The sequence below is a fragment of the Culex pipiens genome, chromosome 2, assembly GCF_016801865.2.
Source record: "Culex pipiens pallens isolate TS chromosome 2, TS_CPP_V2, whole genome shotgun sequence".
Classification (NCBI taxonomy): Eukaryota; Metazoa; Arthropoda; class Insecta; order Diptera; family Culicidae; genus Culex; species Culex pipiens.
This window is the reverse complement of record NC_068938.1, coordinates 223483341-223505946: the sequence shown is the minus strand read 5'-3', so window position 1 is coordinate 223505946 and position 22606 is coordinate 223483341. Positions and strand designations below refer to the sequence as shown.

The window sequence follows — 22606 nt, the reverse complement described above, 5'->3', positions numbered from 1 at the left end:
CCATTTAAACAACTTTTTTTTTGAAATTTCAAAAATATTTTTTTTTATATCTTTGATTATTTTTAAATTTGATTTTTTTAGGTTTTGGATTTTGAAATTATTTGACGATGTCTGAGATATGTAGGGGTATGTGGGAAGACTTGATCCCTTTTTTTGTATCGCACATAACTGTGTCACTATGAACTTTTTCATGAATTGAAAGCTTAAACATTCAAGTATGTTTGGCTCATAAGAGTATTTCATCAGATGAACTATTCGAATCATGCCAAGCGTTTAAAAAAATATTTTAGGGAATTTTCGAAAAGTAAGAGGTAACTGTCATTTTGAAGAAATTTTAAGCAAAATGTTTCTTATTCATCCAAGCTTTTAATTTTCTATAAGTTACAGCAATTTCACATAAAATCTGTACGTTTGTGTTCAAAATATAACAAGTTTAGTTTGTAAAAATTTAAAAACCTAAAATATTCTTTTTTGCAATTCCGTCGCGAAACTACCTACTTTTCCTGTCCTTCTGGAGAAACGAAACGGAACATTTCCCTACCTAAAATAACTAAATAAGGCTTTCTAGGCCCAGCGAAAAAAATATAATTTAGGGGAACTATACCCTTTCTCAGCCTATTTCTATTATCGGCCTATCAGCACTTTGATCATGAATTACAGCTTATATAAAATGTTTTTGACTGTTCCAAAGTAATAAATAGCTCAAATAAAAGTGAGCTAGCAACTCTTCATTGTTGAAACATCTGAAAATGTTGATTCAATAGCAGAAACGGCAAAAGTGATGAGAATTGGTCGAACGGCTTAGTGTGATTAAAATGGGTATATTTCCCCTAACTCAAAAATGACGAACTCCTCGTCACAGTGTCCTGATGCAAACAATAATCGAGCTGTAGCTGTAGCTGTAGCCCTCCGCAGTAGAGAGCCTGGATCTTATTAGAGAACGGACATCTCAAACCAAAAGTACCAATCGAAGCACGAGAACTGTCAAACGGAGGTACCAATCGAGCAAAATCCTTTGTCTTATGCTCGATTGGTACCTCCGTTTGACAGTTCTCGTGCTTCGATTGGTACTTTTGGTTTGAGATGTCCGTTCTCTAATAAGATCCAGGCTCTCTACTCCGCAGTATGTTGGCTGACATATCGGGCAGCCAGTCAAAAAAACCAGCTAGAAGTCGCCTGACAAAAAACTTTTGCTAGAAAGAGATAGGAAACCTGATGCAAACAAACGTCCAGCTGTCATGTAAACATACTTTGAATGTGTTGGTAAATTTGTGACTAGAAAGCCTTATGGAAAATTAATACCTTTCATTACCAGTGCTGAAAAGTTCTACTTTTCAGCACTGAAATGGGTGCTGAAAAGTTGAACTTTTCATATTTTTTCTGTTTTGAACGGTGAAACTAAACACATGAATGTTTGACTTAAAATTTCATTCAAGAAGCGTTTTTCGGAATTGCAAAAAAAAAAATGTTGTAAGAAACTAGTTGCAAAACTTGATTTTTTCAGCACTCGTCGTATTTATCCAACTCGGTAAACCTCGTTAAATGTACAACTCGTGCTGAAAAAATCTTCTTTTTGAAACTTTTTGCATAAACTACTATTTCAGACCAAAATTGAGCATGTTTACAAAAGCTGGTAATTTTTGTTTACAAAACATTTGAAAAATGGTTCAAACTGCAGTTAGTTATGTACAACTACACTAAAGGAAACTATGTACGAAACCCAGTCCAATTAATTAAGCTTGAGGCTGATTCCAGTGACTGTAAAAATGCAAGGATCAAGTCTCCTTAAACGCACTTTTTTATACAATTGATTGTAAAAATAGTATGACGATAAATTTAACGTCAAATGCGTAAGGGTTTAGGAGTTAATAAGTTTATCAAACAATTCATGTATAAAAATATGTTTTTGAATAAATGTTGAGTGTTTTCTATAAATATCAAAACAAAGAAAAAAGATTTTTATGAGGTTTTATGCAGCACTTTTTAGAAAAATGTGTGTAACTCAATCTAAATAAGTTTTTTTTTCTATTTCTGTGTGAGATCCTTAAGTAAAATTGAATGACAAACAACTTTGTCCATGACCGCAAAACGATCAGAGCTAACCCTGACGATTTATTAGAGATTTAAACAAGACGTTTTTGCATAAAGAGGTTTTTTTCACTGTAGCAACCGTTAAATCTTAACCGATTTCGCTAAAATTTTCAGTTACTTATTTTTGCCTAAGGAATCGATTCAGGGGGTAATTTGGACACCTTTTAATTTCAGCGAAAAAAATTGGTTTTTGATAAAAATTTATCGAAATGATTGACATTTTTTCATCAAATATGATCTACAATATCCGTTAATGCCATCCAGATTCCTTTAAAATATCTATACAGCCTGTGGTAAAGCAATATCCTTAGGGTGTCCAAATTACCACACGCTCCCCTCCCGCTCCCTCTCCCCATAAGCATTAAAATTCTCCAAAAGAATACATAATTAAAACTACCCGCCAAAGCTTCGAATCAAACGAAATCAATAAAACATATTTTGAAACCGAAAATTTCTATTTTTTTGAATTCGTCAATACTGAAATGTTACCAAAATCGACAAAATTTTTCCCTACTGTAGGATATTTTTAAAAATCGAAAACATTGTTGTTCAAAATCGGATTCTTTTTACAATTTGGAAACATTTCCATGTTGTTGAATTCGACAACAAAGAGTTTCGGATTTGCTTACAGGATTTCTATCCGTGAATTATGTTTATTGCGTGTACTTAACATATTACATTTTATTTAACTTCTTAACTAGGGCTTAAGTTTGAGATAGGAGAACTTTTGTGAAAAGATTTCAAAAACATAATATTTATGTGCAGTACTATAAGAAAAAGCTTTACTTTCTCTACAATGGAGCCGCTTGGTTCTCCAACACCAACTCAAAGGAGCAACTGTTTAAAGATTCAAAACTATTTCGAAAAATCATTGCCCTGTTGTGCAGTGGCCCCTCATTTCAATAAATTTCCCACCCCAATTCACCGATTTGTCTCGTGCCGTCGTGTGTCCAAACTCATGAATATGTACGTGCGTGAAGTGATTCAAACACAGAAGATGGGAGAAATACAAAAAAAAATGGAGTAAGGGAAAATTAACACAATATCAGTTCTAAACGTTCCTTCCTTCCGCACAAATCGCAGTAAGCTGGTCAAGCTTCGTCAGCAGGTCCTGCCGTCTGGCTCGTAGTAGGCTTTGTCCCGCATGCGGGTCGGCGCAGCACCCTTCCTTGAAGAGTTTTAGCGAGGGGGGAAGGGGACGCATCATTTATCAGTAACTGATATATGGTTCGAGGGCTCATGGTTTTTCGCAGTGGCGCCGAGCCTCCAGAATACTGCTCTCAAGGATGACTCGATGGGGTGGGTGGTGGGTGGGCGTTCGTTCTCTCACAGGTTGCTTCGATGATGATGATGACGGTGTGTGGAGCAACAGAACCAGAACATCAACCAGAAGCAACAAGCAGCAGCAGTAGCAGCCAGAAGCAGAAGCAGAAGCCGCGATTGTAGAAGGAAAAAGGAGCTTTTAAGTCATCGTTTCGCACAGATTTGAGTCAGTCGTCGACGTGCAGCCAAACCGTGCGGCTCGCAACTTTTGGCCTGCCTGGTTTGGACTAGAACAGATCTTGTTCTAAGGTGAAAGAGAAGTGTTCAACAGTTGGACCATTCTTTTTTGGCAACTTGTTGCAACAATTAGAAGAACAGTTATTTGTAGCAGTTTTGGAAGAGAAAAACGGTTCAACCAGTCTGTGATTAAGAGAACGATTAGATTCAAACGAAGAAGAAAAGGTTAAAAGTGAAAATGAAAGATTTAATGAACGAGATCGAATAAATTGGTTGGTAAAGTGGTGAAGAGTTCAACAGTACTTTATTTGCATTTGATCTCGGGCAAACATAAATTACTTTCTGACTGATGCCAGTGAGTGTTTAAAGAGTGTCTATTTGTTCAAAGTGTGTGTCACGTTTGGTGATTAATATCTTGTTGGCGCCACCGAAAATCCCCGCACTCCCCGCATGTGCCGTCGGAAGTTTAATTGAAAAGTAAATATAATTCAAAACGATGAAATTTTCATTTCCAGCTCTTATCGCACCAACAGCCAGTCGTTAAACCAAATCCAAATCATGCCCCGTCGGAAAATCCGCAATCGCCAGTTTTGTCAGATTAGTCTTAAAAAGTAACGAGTTTGGCGCGGTTTTGGTGAGAAGGGTTTCACTTTTTTTGTTTCATCCAATAAATGTGTTCAAGCAAAGGAGGCGTTGCGCTTGGCTAATTGCCTAATTGGTGATAGCAATCGATTTGTCGCGCCACGCGTTCCCGCGCGCTTCGCCAACTTGGATGAAGATCGTTTGTGGCTGGGCGATGAACAGGGCCGTTTTAACGGGCGCGTTTGGCGCATCTTTTGATTTTTGCAGCGTTTTACGAGCGGCGTTAATTTGGCGTGCGGAGAGTTTTAAGAGAAGCCATTATGTGCAATTTAACTGGATATTAATTTAAAAGTTTAATTATGAGTGGCTAAAGATAAAAAAATTCTGTTATTAATTTGGTATAACGATCCCCTTTTTGCTTCAATGATATATCTATAAAAAGTGAGCACTTGATGATTAAAATACTCAAAAATCTTGAGGTGTGGATTCATTTGAACACCGTATCAAAGTCTCCCCGAGATACCAATATCACCCTAGTTTACAGTACAGAAATTTGCTCATGAGCAGTTCAATTATGAATAAAAGGCAATCACAAAATTAAATTTAAGTTAAGAATTATTTAAGAGCTTAGCCTTGAAAAATAAATCCACGTGAGTCCTATCATGTATCTCACCTCACCTCATATAAAGAAAACAAAATTATAAAAAATCGTATTAAGTTACACATTTTCCTAAAAAGTACTGCAAAAATCCTCCAAGAGATCTTTTTTCTTTGTTTTTATGTGTAAAGCAAACAATTTAAATTCATTCAAAACCCTTTTGCAACTGTATTGTATAAAACAGGAATTTGTTGAACTATTTGAAGAACAATTAAATCTTTACATCCATCGCAATTATAAACTAAATTCAACTCTAGATTCAAGAATTATATTTCCAACTTAATTTATCTACCATCTGTACTAGAAGAGGCAGATGAAAATTTCAAATTTAGTTTGAAACCTTTTTTATATTTTGATGCAAAAACACCGAAGCAAATAAAAAATAAATTAAATCAATGAGCAATCCTCTACGTTTTTGTAAATCGACATTCCATTGTATTTTTTGATTTGGATAAAACTTTGTCAATTGTTACAAGGGACTTTCTGATCAATTTGGTGTTCTCGGCAAAGTTTCAGGTTATGTTTAGGACGATTCGAAAAAAAAAATAGGTAGGTACGCAGAATAAAAAATGCATTGACTGTTCCGTTTTTTTAAATATTTTAAAGCGGACAAAAAAGTGAGCTACAGGGTATGACGTATGAACGTATAGTTTTTCACAAAGCATTGAATTTAAAAATAGTGATTTTTGGAAAGTATTGAAAATTCCCCCGAAAAAGTTAAAAAAAAAACATTTATGGATGTAAAATTGAATTTGGAATCAAAAAGAGTTTTAATTTTTTTATTAGATGCAAAGATTTTGAGTTAAAGCCATTTTTAGGATATAATAAAAAAGTCGTTTTTAATCTGAAAATAATAAAAGAATTAACATTCTGGTGCAACATTTGAATATGTACCATAAGAGCAGTTCTCTCAGATTTCGGTAATTCGTTTTTTTTGTATTTTTTAATCCGACTGAAACTTTTTTGGTGCCTTTGGTATGCCCAAAGAAGCCATTTTGCATCATTTGTTTGTCTATATAATTTTCCATATTTGGCAGCTGTTCATACAAAAAAATGATACACGATAAAAAATTTTTGATGGTTTTTTTTTATTTAACTTTTTGTCACTAAAGCTTGATTTGCAAAAAAAAAACACTATTTTTAATTTTTTTCATTTTTTGATATGTTTTAGAGGACATCAAATGCCAACTTTTCAGAAATTTCCAGGTTGTGCAAAAAATCTTTGACCGAGTTATGAATTTTTGAATCAATTCTGATTTTCGCAAAAAAATTTCAACTTCATTTTCCGATGTAAAATAAAATTTGCAATCAAAAAGTAACTGAGTGAAATTTTGATAAAGTGCACGGTTTTCATGTTAAGGTCATTTTTAGGTAACTTTTTTGAAAAAAGTCGCAGTATTTCATTTTTTTAAAATAAGTTTACATGTTTGCCCACTCTTGAAAAAATATTTTTGAAAAGCTGAGAAAATTCTCTATATTTTGCTTTATTGAACTTTGTTGATATGACCCTTAGTTGTTGAGATATTGCCATGCAAAGGTTTAAAAACATGAAAATTGATGATTTCCAAGTCTCACCCAAACAACCCACCATTTTCTAACGTCGATATCTCGGCAACTAATGGTCCGATTTACAATGTTAAAATATGAAACATTCGTGAAATTTTCCGATCTCTTCGAAAACTATATTGAAAAAAGTTACCTAAAACTGGCTTTAACTTGAAAAGGGCCAGTTTATCAAAATTTCACTAAAGTACTTTTTGATTGCAAATTTGATTTTTTATCGAAAAACAAGCCTTACCCGAAAAACTTCGTCTTTTCCTTTTTTCGTTTGTTGACGTTTTTAGCTTTTTTCCTTATTCAGCCTCCTATGATCAAAATTTGATTTTACGCAACTTTTCCCATACAATCTGCAGATTTTCCGGAATCGGTTCCAGAGTGGCCAAAGTTGCCACTTTTTGGCGTAAGAACCTTCTTTGGGCTTATACGAACCCAACGCAACAAAGAGCACCTCGATCCGACGCTCCGTATTGAACTGATTCGCGTTCGAACAAAACCATTGAAATTTTTTATATATATAGATGAAGTTGAAAAATTTTTGCAACCAATATTGATCCTTGCATTGTAACTTGGATTCGGCCCGCACTTTTCTCTCGCACTTTTGACAACAAAATTTCCAAAAACTAGGCAACCAGCAGTTGTTTATTTACATTTCCAGTCGCAGTTTCCACCAAACTGGACATTCGCACTTAAAAATTGCGGTTGACAGGTGAGCAACATCGGCTCGCTTTGATCATTTTTTGAGAAAATTAAAATTTCTCATGCCAGTTTGACAAGTCGCAATAGTGCGATCGATAGCAATAATTTAGTGCGAAGTCCAAGTTAGTGAGAATTGCGCAATATTTAGATTTTTTGAATAAATCAGTATTGATTATAAAATTCATAACTCGGTCAAAGATAGAGAATTGCTCATAAGTATATTGATAGCTGGAACTTTTTAGCAAATTCCAAGACAACAGGCCACTTTTTAACAAAACTCGTAATATTAAACGGTAGCTGTGGATGCCATCTATCGTTATACACATCGCAATTTGCCAAAATATTACTCCAGAATGGCGAAAATTAGTTTTTCTAGACGCTACCCACTCGGCCCTCATTTGTCTATCTTGGAATCTATCGATCCGATTTTCATTGTCAAATAGTGAAACTCGTTTAAAATTTTTGAACCTTCCAGAAAAAAAAACAGATTTTTAAAATCACCACTTTTATTTAAAATGGCTTAAAATATTTAAAAAAATATTTTAATTTAAGTTGAAAATGACTGAAAAATCATATAACAAAAATATGCAAATATTTTTCAAAGGTTTTGTAAAATTCAAAAACGGCTCGAAACATCAGGGGGCAAAACATATTTTCTCTTAAAAAAATGAAATTCAAGTGCAATTAGTTGAAATTTAGAGTTTTATTTGAACAGGTCTTATAAACTCATGAAACAGAATAGCTTATAGGACCTTTAAAAAACACTCTAGAAATAAGTTTATAATGCATTCCTCTGCGTTTAACATTATTTTTAGCATGTTCAGATTTATTCAAAGATCATTGAATTTTAGTGATTTTTTTTATGTACAATGCAAATAAACGTATGTTTCAAAGGTTGAGGATTTGGTTCTAATACTATCCAACTCGCTGATTCTCACCAATTGAACCAATGGATCACTTCCATTAGAGCAGTTTTTGCTTTGTTTTACAATGTATTCCTTATGGGAGAACTGTCATTTCCACCACTCGAATCGGGTGCTTCATTGTGGCAGCTTTTTTGACATAATTTGGTTGCTTATATTTTTATTTAGGTATTCATAAAAGAACGAGGTATGGAAAAAGCTGTAAAAATGTTGACTTACCAATTCCTTTAAAAAAGTTTTGAATTCTCATATTAAAAAAGAACGAACTCATTTCTCAAAACTTTTTCCACGACACAGTAATGACTGGGAGATTCGCGCTTCGCTTGGAGCTGCCAGTCCGATGGACGCCCTTTTTTAATGAAATAAAAAGATGAAAAATATAGGATGCAATTCTCGGGGTCATTGCGTCCACGGCACGTAGTAGGCTAAAATATCGTTGAAGGGCTTGCCAGCCAGTCAGCCAGCGCAGCTTTATAGTAAAAATTTATTTACTATACCGACGCGCGCAAATGACCATCATCGTCGACGAACTTTTTTTTGCACTGTTCTGGCATTCATTCATGACAATAATGCAGTGACGATTTGTTTAAGCGCGCGAATACGTTTGATTAGAGTGTGCCATGGAATTAAAGGGGAGCAGCTTGCTGCGATTCATTTGTTTCAATTACTGTACCGAAATATTCTAAAATAAAAACGTTTGACAGATTTTTAATGTTAGCAGTAATCATGTATTCAAGAATTGAACACCATTCCCGAACGCAATTTTAAACACCATAATCGATAGCAACTGCCAAAACACGAAACCAGACGATTAATCCAAGCTGGTAGCGTTCGCTCTCCCTCTTTCGATTGGTCCCCGAGCAACTGTTTCTAATGACCGCAAATACTAATTGCTGCGGCGTATCGTCGGTGGTTCGGACCGAGCTCATATTAGTGGAAAGGGTCAAGTTTCAGTAAGTTTGACGCGGTAGCTGGCGACGACGACGTCTACTATGAGTGTGCCGGGTTTTGTTTTTCTTTACAAATTCCTCTCGGTCGAGACCGAGGCCCGACCGGTGACGCACACAATGTTGATGTTTTGCAGCTCTGCATCTCCACCAGCATCATCATCATCAGCACCGGCGTTCATCAACTCTTGCCATGGAGATTTGGTTTCGCTGTTGTTTGCACAGGTGAAAATAGCACCCAGTAAATGCCTACTAGATAGTGCAGGATTGTTGTTGTTGTTGTAGTTTAGTAATGGTCAACTCGTCTCGTGACAAAAGGTAAAAGGTTTTCTTATCTAGCTGGATTTTCCGGTTTATGTTCTATGAGATTTCCAAAAAAGTGTCCATGTGGTTCATGGATGGTCCCTAATATTTTTTTAAAGAAATCATATCTCAAAATCCTGTCAATGAATATTCACCATTATTGTATAAAACAATATAAAAAATCATATCCAAATATTTTCAGCTGTGAACTTTGGTCCTTTGGTCCCGAGTTCTTCAAAACAGCAAAACAAAGATTCAATTGACCTTTAAGGGTATTTAGAAATGTTTTCTAAATGTCCCAGTGTTTTGTATTAAAAGCCCAGCCTTTCTTTCGAAACATGGTCGGAGATATATATAAAAAAAGTAATTTTTGCGAAAATCGTTCCAAAACGCACTACGCAGCCGTTTTATCAAGTGTAATCAATGTAAATGGAGCACCCGCAGTCGAGCAGTTTTTGACAGTTCGCTCCATAAGAAATACAATGCAAAAACTGCTCGAATGGAAGTGCTCCATTGACTCCATGGCTTAAAAAAACGAATTGTTAACTGAACTAATTAAATATCGTTTTGAAACAACATTTAAGGTTGATATTTTCCAACTAAACTTGCAATGTTTTCTTGAAACATTTTGTGGTGCTCATTGAATTATAAAAAAAGTCCTTGGAAGAGAGGAAAAATAACATTAATACTAGCTTACTTTTTCATGACGTCCTATCTACCTCCATCGAAACTTATGGCGCATTGGTAGTTTGGAAAAAGTAATCTGGAATAAAACACTTGGTTTGGGATTGAATCTATCGAAGATTTCAAATTAAAAAAAATTCTGCTCAGTTAAAAAAAAAAAGAAATGAAATGAACTATTTCTAATTAACTGCAATTCTCTAAATCCTGGATCCATCTAGTAAACATCGATAACTTACACTCTCTGGGCATGCTTCCGAGGATTAGTGCTGCTGATAATGGTATCATGTAGTGTCTAGCCTACTGCGTCTAAACTCTCAGCCGCGATGAATCAAGTGTCTCTCACTACCTACTTGGCAACATTCTAGCGTAAAATTCCACCCTCATCAAAGCAGGCAGTGCACTTCCATCACGCGAGCTTAGCAGGTGGTCTCGTTTACGCGCGCCTACTCCCATCAAAAACACCGGACAATGGGTTACCAGAGATCATAATCGCGCGCCGAAATTTGCGTCCGAATTGTGTGTATGCAAAAATAGGTGAATCACCATTTTTGACCGTTTGAATCGCGTGCGTCAATCGATCAATCACTCAATCAAAACCGCCAACTCTTCGCCGGCGAAGCCGGTTCAAAACCGATAACAACCGATTCGCGTGACCAAAATGTGAAATTGATGTTTGGGGGGTCGCATTTTTTGTTGTTTAGTTGTTGCGTGAAAGTGAACCAGATGTCGTCAGTCGCACCATCGTTCTGGTCGAAAGGTAATTAGTTTAGTGCGGAACTCACACACGCCGAATGCAATCAACGCTCCACGTGGGAACTCGCGGTATACGCTCGTGGACAATTTCGCGCGTTCCTGGCCCGAGGCAGATCGACCACAAACACTAAACGGCGGGGCACATCGCGCTTTTGGAAGGGGCTTAATTGAACTATCGCGAGCCTCGATGTTTGCTCCATTGAAATATATTAATTAAATCTGGATCTCTTTCTCTCTATATAAAACAACCTTGAACGGTTCTCCATCGACCAATAATACAGATTGATTTGGTAGTCACTTTTCCCCACTTCCACCCCTCCACAGTTTAGTCATCATTTTGTCAATTTGTAAATGCGATAGTCGTTGTTTTTTTTCTTTCCGCTGATAAACCGATTAACTTTTACAGTTTTACTCTCAAACGGGAACCGACGACGACGACCAACTGTAAAGTGAAAATGGGGAGCTTAATTTTCATAAAATAAATAAATATCGTACCCTTTTGCGACCCCACCCCCTCTCAACTTCGTTTTAACCCTCGGCTGGTTTTTATATTAAAGTCGTCCCTTTTTAATTCCATTTTACAGCCGTTTTGTGCGATTACAGCAAGTGTCACGCTGTCTGCGCTGTGTGTGTGTGTGGGAGCGTAGTGGGCCCTTGTACGTGCGAACTTTTTTTGCACTTCAAAAGTTCATTCCAAGCCTACTTGTGTTTTGGTTGACGGTAACGCGTCGCACGGCGTCAGGGTTAGTAGGCTATGGCGTTGAATGAAAACTGGATATTTGAGATTCAAAAGTAATAATTTATTTTTTCGAGCTTATTTTTTGTGTTATGTTGCAAATAGTATTTATTTTAAAAATGAAAAAAAGTTCTATGTCACTACCCTTTCTTATCATTTCTGATCATTTAATGAAAAAAAAAAAATTAAAAAAAAAAACAAGGCGACATTTTTTCGATGGATCAATTATGATCCCCTTGGAATGAGCTGTCAAGTAAGGATCTTTCTGTCGAAAAGGGCCACGAATTTTATTATTGAAAATTGATTTAAAAATTCATTTTAAATCCATTGATAAATAAGCTTCATCGTTATGAACAATAATGTCAGAACTTTAAGCTTAATTTTAGAACCCAATTTTATATACATCTTCCTGTGTGTTTCTGTGATTAATCTTGAAAACGGTGCACTATCTCTAAATTCTGATTCTACGATGTTTTTTTTTCTTTTTTCTTATTATAGTCTTGAAACTTTCTCACACCTTTTTTTGAATGAACTAAAAATTGTGCCTGTTTTCATTAAACTTTTTTTTCAATGTTTTTTGGAAAAATCTCTTTTCTTTTTGAGAGATTGCCTAGAATATCGCATTATTTTATCACAGGATTTTCATTCTACATTTTTTTATTTAGATCAAACTTTTTTGCCATTCCCTGCCAATGTCAAACGAGGCCATACAATGTTGCGTGCTGGTCATACAAAATGCGCATTTGAATATTAGAAAAAAAACTGCATCTTGAGAAGGGATTTTCTAATCCATTTTTTTTTCGGCAAAGTTGTAGTTTTTTTCATGAAAAATAGATTCAAAAAAAAGTCATTTTATCGTTTGCGCTAGAGCTCAGGATGATGCAAAATGTGGTAACTACCGGAAATATGTTACAATAATGTCAAATAAAATTCCAAACATCATGTTTGGATACAAAATTAAGGTTATTGAGTTTTAGTTCTTTAAGGAGCAATTCTCTAAATAATCAGCCGATTTAGACCAGTTTTGATTTTTTTAAATATTTTTTAATTTGGCTTAAATTTTGTGAGGGCCATTCCTATGACCAAATAAGTCATTTTGTGTTGGTTCAACCACACAAGGCTCCAAACTATTTTGGCAGCTGTCCGCATAAAAATGGTACGTAAATATTCGAGAATTTTCTGATCGATTTGGTGTCTTCGGCAAAGTTGTAGGTATTGATGTGAACTATTCAGAGAAAATAGGCACGAGATTTTTATTTTTTTTTTCACAAAAATCCAATTTCCCAAAATTTATATGTTTAAAATTTTGAATTTTTCAGATCTGTTTTTGCATCCAAGTTATGATTTGAAAAAAAAATCAGCTGAAAAAAATCACTTCGATTTTTCGTATAAAATCAAATTTGCAATCGAAAAGTATTTCACAGATTTTTTATGAAGTGCACCGTTTTCAAGATAAAGCCACTTTAAGTTTTATACAAACTGGAAAATTTCCATTTTCCGATTTTCTAAAATATCGTCCATGGTTTTACTTTCCTGAAAATATATTTTCCTAAATGTTCAGAAAATTAAAAAAAAAAAGATAATTTATGTTTTAAAGTCTCAACCAAAAAGCCTTTTATTTATCGTCCGAGTCACGTAGTGGTAAAGCTTCCGCCTCGTAGTAGATTGGGGGTCAAATCCCGACTCGGACCAACACAACTGGTGATCGTTTCTCTTCTGGATTCGATTACTTAGTAACGGGAAGGTAGTGCATCGTCACAAGCTGGACCTTATCAACGACACCTTAGGAAGGCAACCTATGGAATGTTAACATTAATCTTAACATACACACTGAATCCGCATTGTATCACTGAATCCGCATTGTAAATGCCGGCCCCGATACTCTTCAACAGTTTTCCCCCTCAGGAACTGCGAAAGATTTACTTTATAGCATTGTCTCATAAACTAAGGGTCCTGTTTTCAATGTAAAATATAGAAAATTTGTTTAATTTTTTCTGGTCTCTTCGATAATTTTTTTTGAAATTTTGGAATCAACTCTATCATTTGAAAAGGGTTCACCCTTTTGAAATGTTAGTTTAAACGTTGTTTTTTTTCTATAAACGTAGCTTAATGAGATTTGTATGGAAAAAATAATGATAAAAAATGGCTTCTTTTGACATAAGGAATGCGTGAGATAATGGTATTCTCTAGTTTTTATATGTTTTAAAAATGTTTTTCTAACAACCTATGATTTCTAATTATTTTTAAGAAAAGATAAATTTTATTAGTCCGACCTCAACCTAACTCCGTTTGACCCCGCTATTCGAGATATCAACCTTACTCCCTTCCCGGGAACCGTTGATAAATAATCGTTGACCATCTCCCGCACTGTGAATCCTTCGACAGGGTCACTCAAAGGATGGGAAACCCCTTTTACAAAAAAAAAAAGAATTAATCTGATTCAAGTGCTCGACGATAAAAAGTCGTCAGCAAACCAGTGCGAAATTGTTGGTCAACCCGCGATTGACATTTTTTGCTGCTCGCTGGTTGGGAAAAGTGGTCAAAATTACGTTCAATTAAAACGGCTTAATTTTAATATTTTATGGGTTGGGGAGAGAGTAATCTTCGTAAGTCTTTCGGAACAATCGATTTTTTTGTTCGATGCGCACACAATTGCACATTTGTGACCCTCGCGGAAAATGAATTCCACCGATACGTTGGCATTGAACAGCGGAATTGCCGTAAATCATTCGTAAAGGGGAGGACTGGTGCACACATATATATTTATAGTGCAAAAACTTTCCCCCAAACGGACGAAAATGAACGAGTGCATTTCACGCCATTTTTCATGGGCGCCCCCTCAAGGAATGGTGGCACCCCAAGTTTATTGCCACTATTGTGGGGAGTAAATTTTCCGCTTTTCTTTCCGAATGCCAACCGGCAGCCGGAACCACTTTATTAGCTCATTTGGTAGTGGTAGAGTAGTGGCAATGAACAGACTGAATACCTGTTGTTTTGTCGGGTGAGAAATTCAATTAGACTGCTGTGCAACGCCGAGGAAGTTGGAGTGAATTATGACGAAATCGATAATAAAAAGGATTTTCAATTGTTGCACTTGCAAGGTTAGGGCTGATAACACAGTAGGCGTCGGAACTTGGTAGGCTAATCCATCCCCTAGTCGAGGTTGTGGTCTTGAACGAACAGGAAATTTATTATGCACCATTCCGCACAGTAGGCGTGGAGGAATTAATTGCGAAAGAATCAATCAAATATCAAACTGTCAGCGTTAGACAACTGTCTGCTAATCGAGGTTGCCTTGCCAGGGTTGTGGGTTGACGAAGATGCTGGAGACGGTTCCCCGGAGGCTCTCGATGCCGCGATTCATCGGAACCGGTTTCGGCTTCGAGCTGGACGACTTGCACCACTCGTCGTAGATGGTCCGCGAGAGGTCCTTCCGCTGGTCTTTCAGTTGGCCCTCCAGGCGTTGCTGGGCGAGGGACCGAAGTTTGGTTTCTAAAATTGGAAAAGAACAAAAATAGGTTTGCGAAAAAAAAGTGGGCCAAATTTCCCCAAACTTACTCTCCTCCTGCTGATTGACTCGACTTAGCCAAACTTTAAAGTTCGAAATGCTTTCGTCGTTCGGAATCCATGCTTTCGAGGTAGATTGTTGTACCTTTTGCTTTGATTTGGTTTTCTGTTGCTGTTTCGCCTTTGCTTCCGCTTCCTGTTTCTTTCTCTCCAGCCATTGGTTCCACTTTTGCTCGCTTTGCTCCTTGCGTTTTTCCTCTTCCAGTTTCTTTTTAAGTTCTTCTCGTTTCTTTCGAACTTGCTCCTTTTCGCGCTTCTGACGCTCTGCTTCACTAAATATTCGCCATAAATTAATTTCAATTTAAAAATCAAGTACCAAAACCTTACTTTTTCACTTTTAGCCAATTTTTGTGCGCTTCCGGATCATAGTCCCGCCGTTTCTTGGGAAGTATCTTTGCCACCGTGGTACTCGAGCTCGTGTCCGAGTTCTGAAACCACACAAAAAAGAGTTTTCAAGCTTTTCTGTTTAGAAAAAAAGCCACCAATTCCTACATAACCTTCCCCAAACAAAACCGCAGCTCCTCGCAGCGTTCCGCTGGTCACCGTCGAGGACAGCGAGCAGGCATCGCACTCGTCGTCCTCACTGTCCGTGGAAAGTCCTTGGTCTTTTGAGATGAAAACCGCATTGTTAACTCTCCTACTGGAACGAAAGTTGCTATTTTTTCGTTTTGCAAAATTAAATTAATTTAATACCGAGTTTCGTTCTCCAGCGATCCGAACAATTCCTCGCAGAAACTATCCATTTCTTTTTCCGTTTTTTTACCACCGTGAAGTATGAATCTCCCACTGTGCTTCACTTTCGGTGACAGATTGGGAGAGAAACTGCTCAAAAGTTCAACGCTTGCCTCGATCGCTTCGCGATGAACTCAAATCATATCTTAACAACTTTTTTTTTCCTTCTGAAAAATAATGTTTTTCACTTCTTCTGAATAGATTTATCCTTACAAATATTTGCAGATAATCATCGAGTTCACCTCCAAGGGCAACCGGTTAAGCTGAATGGAAAATGCGAAAAATAAAAACACATCTCCTCGGTCCGGTTTTCTTCAAATTCGGGCTAAACCTCCCAGGTGAGGAGGAAATTGGGAGGGGGGCGTCCATAAACAGTTTACCTGTTGCCGCCACCCCAGCCTTTCATCTTCATCTTTTGGCCCCGGCCAGCAGAATAGGTGTGTTTGTACCCTTCGGGGAAAGTAAGCAATAGAAAATTTTGCTTTTCCCTAAGAGATTAGGCGAATTAGAATCTTTGCGCTGTGGAAGTTGGCGAAAGTGTAGTTACAGAAGTGAGTGCAAAATAATTCGAATCTAACTCGGTTGCTTGGATTACGATTAGAGACGTAGCTTGGGTCTATGGCGCCTTTGGGTTTTCAATAGTTTGATGATTTTATTTATATTTTGTTTTATTGATTTCTGCAAAAATCTGTGAATCAGTCCTTTCACATTTCCTTAAAATCAATATATTTTTTTAAACTTCATCATCCCGGTACGAGAATCGAATTAACGACCCATGAACAAAAAAAAAAAACTTTTTTTTATTTTCAAATTTTTAACATGAAATTCGAGTTCTGCGACCCCATTTTAGTTGAATAACTATTCAAATTCACCCCATTTTAGTTGAATAACTATTCAAATTCAACTAAAATGGGGTCGCAAAACTCGAATTTCATGTTAAAAATAAATCACCAAATGCATTTTTGATCACAATTTTTTTGACCGCCATCTTTGAATTAACAAAATTTAAAACACTTTAGCAAAGTCTTTCTCGAACTCGACAATTGAAAATAAGGCAAACGATTTTTTTTTGTGTTTCGATCATCGAAAGTTTAAAAAAAATGTTTCCAAGGATTCTGGACTCAAACATTCAATAAAATTCTGTTAATGCTCAATTCAAAGTTTTGATATTCAAAGTCTAGGTTTTTTTTTATATATTGATCCTCTCTAAAACCCTAGGTACGATTCTGATTAGGACTCTTCTGCAGTTAGGTGTACTTTGAGCTTCGAAGTAAAGTAAACATTTGCATTAAAATCCTGTTTCGTTTGTACAGCAACCGGAACACAATCGATATTTTTCCTTTGCGTTAAGCTGATATTTGTGTTTCATATCACAATGCCTACTTTGTAGTCTACCGTGCGTCTCCATCAAGCTAAAACATCTCTTCAACAATATTTCAACAGCATCGCCTCCTTTGCCACATCAGAGCCTACTACCTTTATTGTGGTTTCATAGAAAAAAAAATATGTCGAGCAATGTATTTTATTGTCTTTCCCCTTCGTTATCAGTCAGACAATCTACTTCCACCGTTTTGAGCGCAATTTTTCTGTCCGAAAAAAAGTGGGGAAAAATATAAAACGTTGACGAAGTCATTAGCGACATCGGAACATCCGAAAAGCATTTGGTCCGCAAAAACTTTGTTAAACGATACGCTTTTCTATACGCACGCACATACACAAACGGATTTTTTTCAAGGCTGGAAAATCCCTTTTACTTTTTAGTGGTTTCGCGTGCACCTTTGTGACTGATTTTTATTCTTTGAAACATAAAAAAATGATACACACAGAAAAAAAAACCTCCACCAGAAAACCGCGACTTAAGCTCTATTGTGTTTCCCTTCTTCTCTCCCCCCTTTTTCTTGCTAGAATGTCCTCCCACCCCCGGGTTCGTCATCCACAGCATCCGCTTCCGGCAGTGGCCATCGGAACCGCTGGCGTCACCGCAGGTTCGCAATGACATCGTCAGGTAATAATGAGCCCTGGCCCTTGGTACAAAGGCACACGAGATTAGAATCTTGAAGTGGTCTGTGGTGGCCATCGCAGCAGCTTCCGCCAACCCAACCCAAGAGAACCCAAGAATCACGTGAATAAGAAGAGTTAAGAACATAAAACAACACGCTGAACGGGGGAGAATGGTTTTTCATTTCCCGAGTTTGGTGGAAACGGAGCCACAGATGTAACAAGTAGGGCTCTCACCAGAGACAACGCAGAAACTCGAGGTCAACCTGCTGCCTTTTGTCATTTACTAGGTAAGTAGGGAGATTTACATGTTAAACGGCGTTGTTTTTTTCCTCTGCGGGTTTAATGAAAAGAAAAAAAGAGTTTGAACTTTTGGCTTATTAAGCGGTAGGCTGCTTGGATTCTTTGTTGTATGTAGGTTTTTAAGGCGCAGCAAGCTGTGTAAACTTTAATAAAACGCCCTTTCGTGAAATACACGAAATATTCGATTGTTTTAATCTTCAAAATATAGTATCCTTTTTATGAGAAATATTATTACTTTATGGTCAATATTTCAAGTTCGGTATTTGAAGAAAAATACATTTTCTTAATTTTCCAGTTGGTTTGACAATACATATTTCTGCAAATCTCACCTAGTATATTAAATAAATGATATTCAACGATAGCAAAATAACATTATTATTGCTGAAAATTTACATTTTCATTGAAAAAGCTTGTACTATTCGAAACACATTGTATTAGGATTTTTTTTAAGCAAATAGGGCACTTTAAGTTTTTGTTTCTAATTTTAAATTTTTGGGCCATCGATTAGAAAAAGACGCAGAAAAAACAGGACCATTAGGAAAAAAATATGTCGTAATTACATTGATATTTTGCAAATTTTCAGTAGAAGCATAACTGTAAAAATGTATCAAGCATTTTTTAATGCTTGTTCCTTAAATTTTTTTTAGGTTGGCCTTTAAATATGAAATTTAGTGTTTTATTTTTATTTTTTGCTTGACCTTTTACTTTGACATTGATTTTGGTGAAATTTGTACCACACTAATGTGTTTCAAACTATTTACCTTAAGATGAGTTTAAAGAATTTTTTTTATGAAGGCTCAGCTCAGAGGTATGGATCGCAAAATTAATACAAATTGGATTTTTTTTGAAAATGGTGCAATTTTGAGCTTTGGTGTCTTTGGAAAAGTTGTTGCGAATGGAAAGGGGCAAAGTTTGACTTGGATGAAAATTAGGGTGGTTCACAATTAGGGTGGTTCAGAAAACCTAACTTTCCAGGAATATTTAAGAGATTTTGTTCTCCTCAAGAAAGTTGTTGGGCATGCCAATCGAAGCAACTTTATCGAAGACAACAAAATTTTATCTAAACACGACAAAATTTATCTAAATCAGTTTGTTGGATGTAGTAATTCAGAGTTTGTTTTTCGGACCAAGCTGCTGGTGGGTATGAGGATTATTGTTCAATTTATTTTATGTTTTATTCGATTGTTGTTACTACTTTATATTTTCCTTTCAAAATTGGCTCGAATAATCAGGAGGCAATTTTTTTCTCTAATAGAATAATAGAATTCGAAGTCTTACTAACTTGAAACAATTTGGAATGAATTTTCCTGCGTTGAAAATCATCATATTTTGAATTTTGTTGAAATTTCGATGTATGGCCGTTGCAAATATTTTTCAAAGTTTATGTCGCCCCCCCCCCTTCAAAATTGGTCTGAAAAATCAGGGGGCAAAAAAAATATTTTTCCAAAAAACTTCATAATTTCCATGAAAATATTAGTCTAATCAACTGAAAACATTCTAAAATGCATATTTCTGCATTTATAATCATATTTAGCATATTCGGGCTTGTTTAAAAATGTTTTGATTTTTTATGAAATTCCAATGCACAGCACCGCAAAATTTTTATTTTTCGCAAAAAACAAAAAAAAATCGTCAAAACTTTGATATTTTGGAAACTAATGATGGCAAAACAACTGGACAGGTGTATAATGCATTTTAAAACACTTTTTTCATTCAAATGTTGAAACCATGGCTCGTAATTTCAATTTTTAAACTTTTTATTTTTTTGCCCCCCCCCCCCCCCCTCCCTTCGACTTTGGTCAGAGTCGAGGGACATAAAGTTCAAACAATATTTGCAACGGCCTTACCCAAAAAATCCTGAAAGAAATGTTTTTCGTCAATACTTAGATATTTTGGAAATCAGAGATTGCAAAATAACAGGGCTTGCTTATAGTTACTTTTGAACTTCTACTGCTCGGACAAATTTGAAATTTTATATATTAAAAAAATAATAATATTTATGCAAAAAATCGAATACATAAGCAGTAAATTATAGTTAATGTGAAGCAAGGTGAAATATTACCTCTGTAATATAGATGTCATTAGATGCACAAGTTTATAACACATTATCAGTGGTAAAATTCCACATAGATGTGTTTCTAACACATTATTTGAGGCTGGATTACAACATAAAAAATTTAATATTACACCATTATTTCTGATCAGGAAGGGAAACTCAACTTTCTACGTGTAAATCTCCCATTTGTCATTTCAGATAAACAAAAAAATATTTGATTAAAAAAAATTTAAGCACTTATGACAACCTGAAACAAAAAATGTAAAATATTTTGAAATAAGACATTTTAATCAAATCATATAGGACAAAACACAAAAGTCACTTTGCGCCATGCATATGAAAATTCTATATATTTATATCACTTTTTTGAAGCGAATCTATAAGAAGTTATTTACTTTAATAATTTTCTTTTCTTTTGAGTTAAAATTATTTTTAATTAAAAGATTGCTTACATCTTTTATTTTTTTATTTTTTTTTTCAGTTTCTCGTATTTTTTTCAATAAAGATTTCTATCAATAGCTAAGAATAATTTCAGAAATTGAAAAAAAAACTTCATTCCACAGTAAACTCAAAGGACGTTGTCTTGACCTACAATCGCTGTCCTAAACCTGAACTCTTGTATGCCGACGCCTGAGCCAATAAACCCAGTCGAAGCAGAGGAAGAAGAAGAAGAAGAGGAAGCAATCGAGGAGCAAAATGACGAATGATACGAGTACGGCGAACGTCAACGCCGCCTCCTACGATCCGCAAAGCAACAGCTGCAAGAAGCGCGAATCATGGCACACTAACGGCGATGCCACGGGGGACGGCGGCCCAGATGGGGCGGACAAGGACAACACCGATGGCAACGATCCGGATTCGAACGGTTCCGGGACGGCGGGTGGCGGAGATCAGGCTAAGGAAACGACCACGTTGAATCCGAAGGGAAACAAGGAACGGGCCATGGTGGTCACGATGGCCGGTGAGCGACGGCGGGAGACCTGGGGCCAGAAGGCCGAGTTCCTGCTGGCCGTGATCGGATTTGCGGTCGATTTGGGCAACGTTTGGCGCTTTCCGTACATTTGCTACCAAAACGGTGGCGGGGCGTTCCTGATTCCGTACTGCATCATGCTGCTGTTTGGTGGACTGCCCCTGTTTTATATGGAACTTGCCCTGGGGCAGTTTCACCGGTGCGGGTGTCTCTCTATCTGGAAACGGATTTGTCCGGCGCTCAAAGGTAGGATTCTCGTTTGATTTTATGATATTTTTGCTCTCGTGGGACACGGCGTGGGAAGGCATGGGGTTGCAATCATCTATCCGCAGAGATGAATAGTTTGTGGTTCATATATCCCTGGTGGAAAACTGGGACGATTTTCTCTTACGTTGTGAGTTGGAAAATTTATCTCTTGTGTCAGCGGATTTTCTTCTATTTTTCCGATTTCTTTGTATTATTTACTTTGAACGTGAACAGTTTCAATGCGGAAGCAATCAATGATTTTTTTCTGTAAAAGTAACTGTAACTGAAGTTATTTGTTTCTATAAAGTTATGTGGAATAGCTCACGAATCAATAGCAGCTACAATTGGTACCATCAATTTGTGCAACAACTTAGTAAGCCAAATTCCGAGAACAAAATCGAACGTGACTTTTCCTTTCCGCAGCATTTTCATGGCAAACTGTGTGCATCTTCCACCTGAAGAAAAACCCGCGCCGCGTGACATGCCACCGATTTGCTTCTTTACCTTCCGCTCACGGCCTGCTACGCGGGGGGCTCACAAGTTGCAAGATTTTTATCCCGAGAGGAAAATTCCTTCGAAACGGGCAACAACTTTTCTCTTTTCAGCCGAGCTTTCAAAGTACACTGTGTGTGTGTGCAAAGAAAAGCACTCATTACGAGATGATTTACTACCCTTCGGTGTCTTCCTCTCCGTTGGGAAAAGCCAGCCTGGTCTGGTCGATGGTGCCTGTAAGCAGTTCGATCCGTTGGAAGAAGGAAACCACCACCGGATTCGTCACATCCTGGATGAATTTTCTTCTTCTTGCAATCGCATCGGCAAGGAAGGGTGAACCAACATTAAATCAAAAAGGGAAAAGCCCTCTGATGCTCTCAGAAGTCGGTGTCTGATGATCTGTGGCTTGCTGCGATTGGGAATGACGGTGGCGCCAAACTGATACCAAAGGTAAACAGTTTTAAGAACTCCCTGCCGACGAGTTTACGTTTCACAGCCTGCTACACTGGGTGGCAAAAAACGTCACAAAATGTTATCAAGACATTTGAAAAAGTTTATTTTTGCGTTCCAGTGTACATTTTTCTTCCGTGGTTCCTTGGAGATGATGACGAAAAGAAACGCTAGCAAACGCCAAGAAAATATCAAGGTAATAAAACACGTTCTCAAATATCGGTTATCTATCGGCTTGCTTGGATCTCTGGGTTTGAACCTTCAACCTTCGCCGTCTTTTGGCGCTGCTGGCTGGGGAAACCTCTTCATGGGATCCTGCCTTCAAATTTGGAAGTGAACCAGAAAAAAGCGAGCAGGGC

General features: G+C 36.8%; 3 protein-coding genes across 5 annotated transcripts in view; 1 reads left to right on the top strand and 2 right to left on the bottom strand.

Moving 5' to 3' along the window:
• Positions 1-22606, bottom strand: part of LOC120428260 (40S ribosomal protein S12) — a 79057-nt gene that overhangs the window by 6959 nt on the left and 49492 nt on the right. The window lies entirely within an intron of this gene.
• The window catches only part of LOC120423705 (sodium-dependent serotonin transporter), a 28880-nt gene continuing 9855 nt past the window's right edge, over positions 3582-22606 (top strand). Inside the window, exons 1-3 of one of the 2 annotated variants that reach the window (XM_052709186.1) lie at positions 3582-4068; positions 17638-18020; positions 20653-21305. In XM_052709186.1, coding sequence (XP_052565146.1) covers positions 20786-21305 — 520 coding nt within the window. In that variant the 5' untranslated portion in view covers positions 3582-4068; positions 17638-18020; positions 20653-20785. Of the gene's footprint in view, positions 4069-10334; positions 10702-17637; positions 18021-20652; positions 21306-22606 lie in introns of those variants that run through there. The other variant, XM_052709187.1, reaches the window with a different exon arrangement.
• LOC120428263 (uncharacterized) lies at positions 14597-15852 on the bottom strand. Of its 2 annotated transcripts, none has more exons than XM_039593254.2 (5): positions 15694-15852; positions 15493-15640; positions 15328-15428; positions 14992-15272; positions 14597-14925 (listed from the first exon to the last, which is right to left on the bottom strand). In XM_039593254.2, exons 1-5 carry the CDS (start codon positions 15741-15743, stop codon positions 14714-14716), a joined length of 792 nt encoding a protein of 263 aa, XP_039449188.1. In that variant the 5' UTR covers positions 15744-15852; the 3' UTR covers positions 14597-14713. The 2 variants fall into 2 exon arrangements, with proteins under 2 accessions (XP_039449188.1, XP_039449189.1); XM_039593255.2 differs by having other exon boundaries at positions 15493-15637.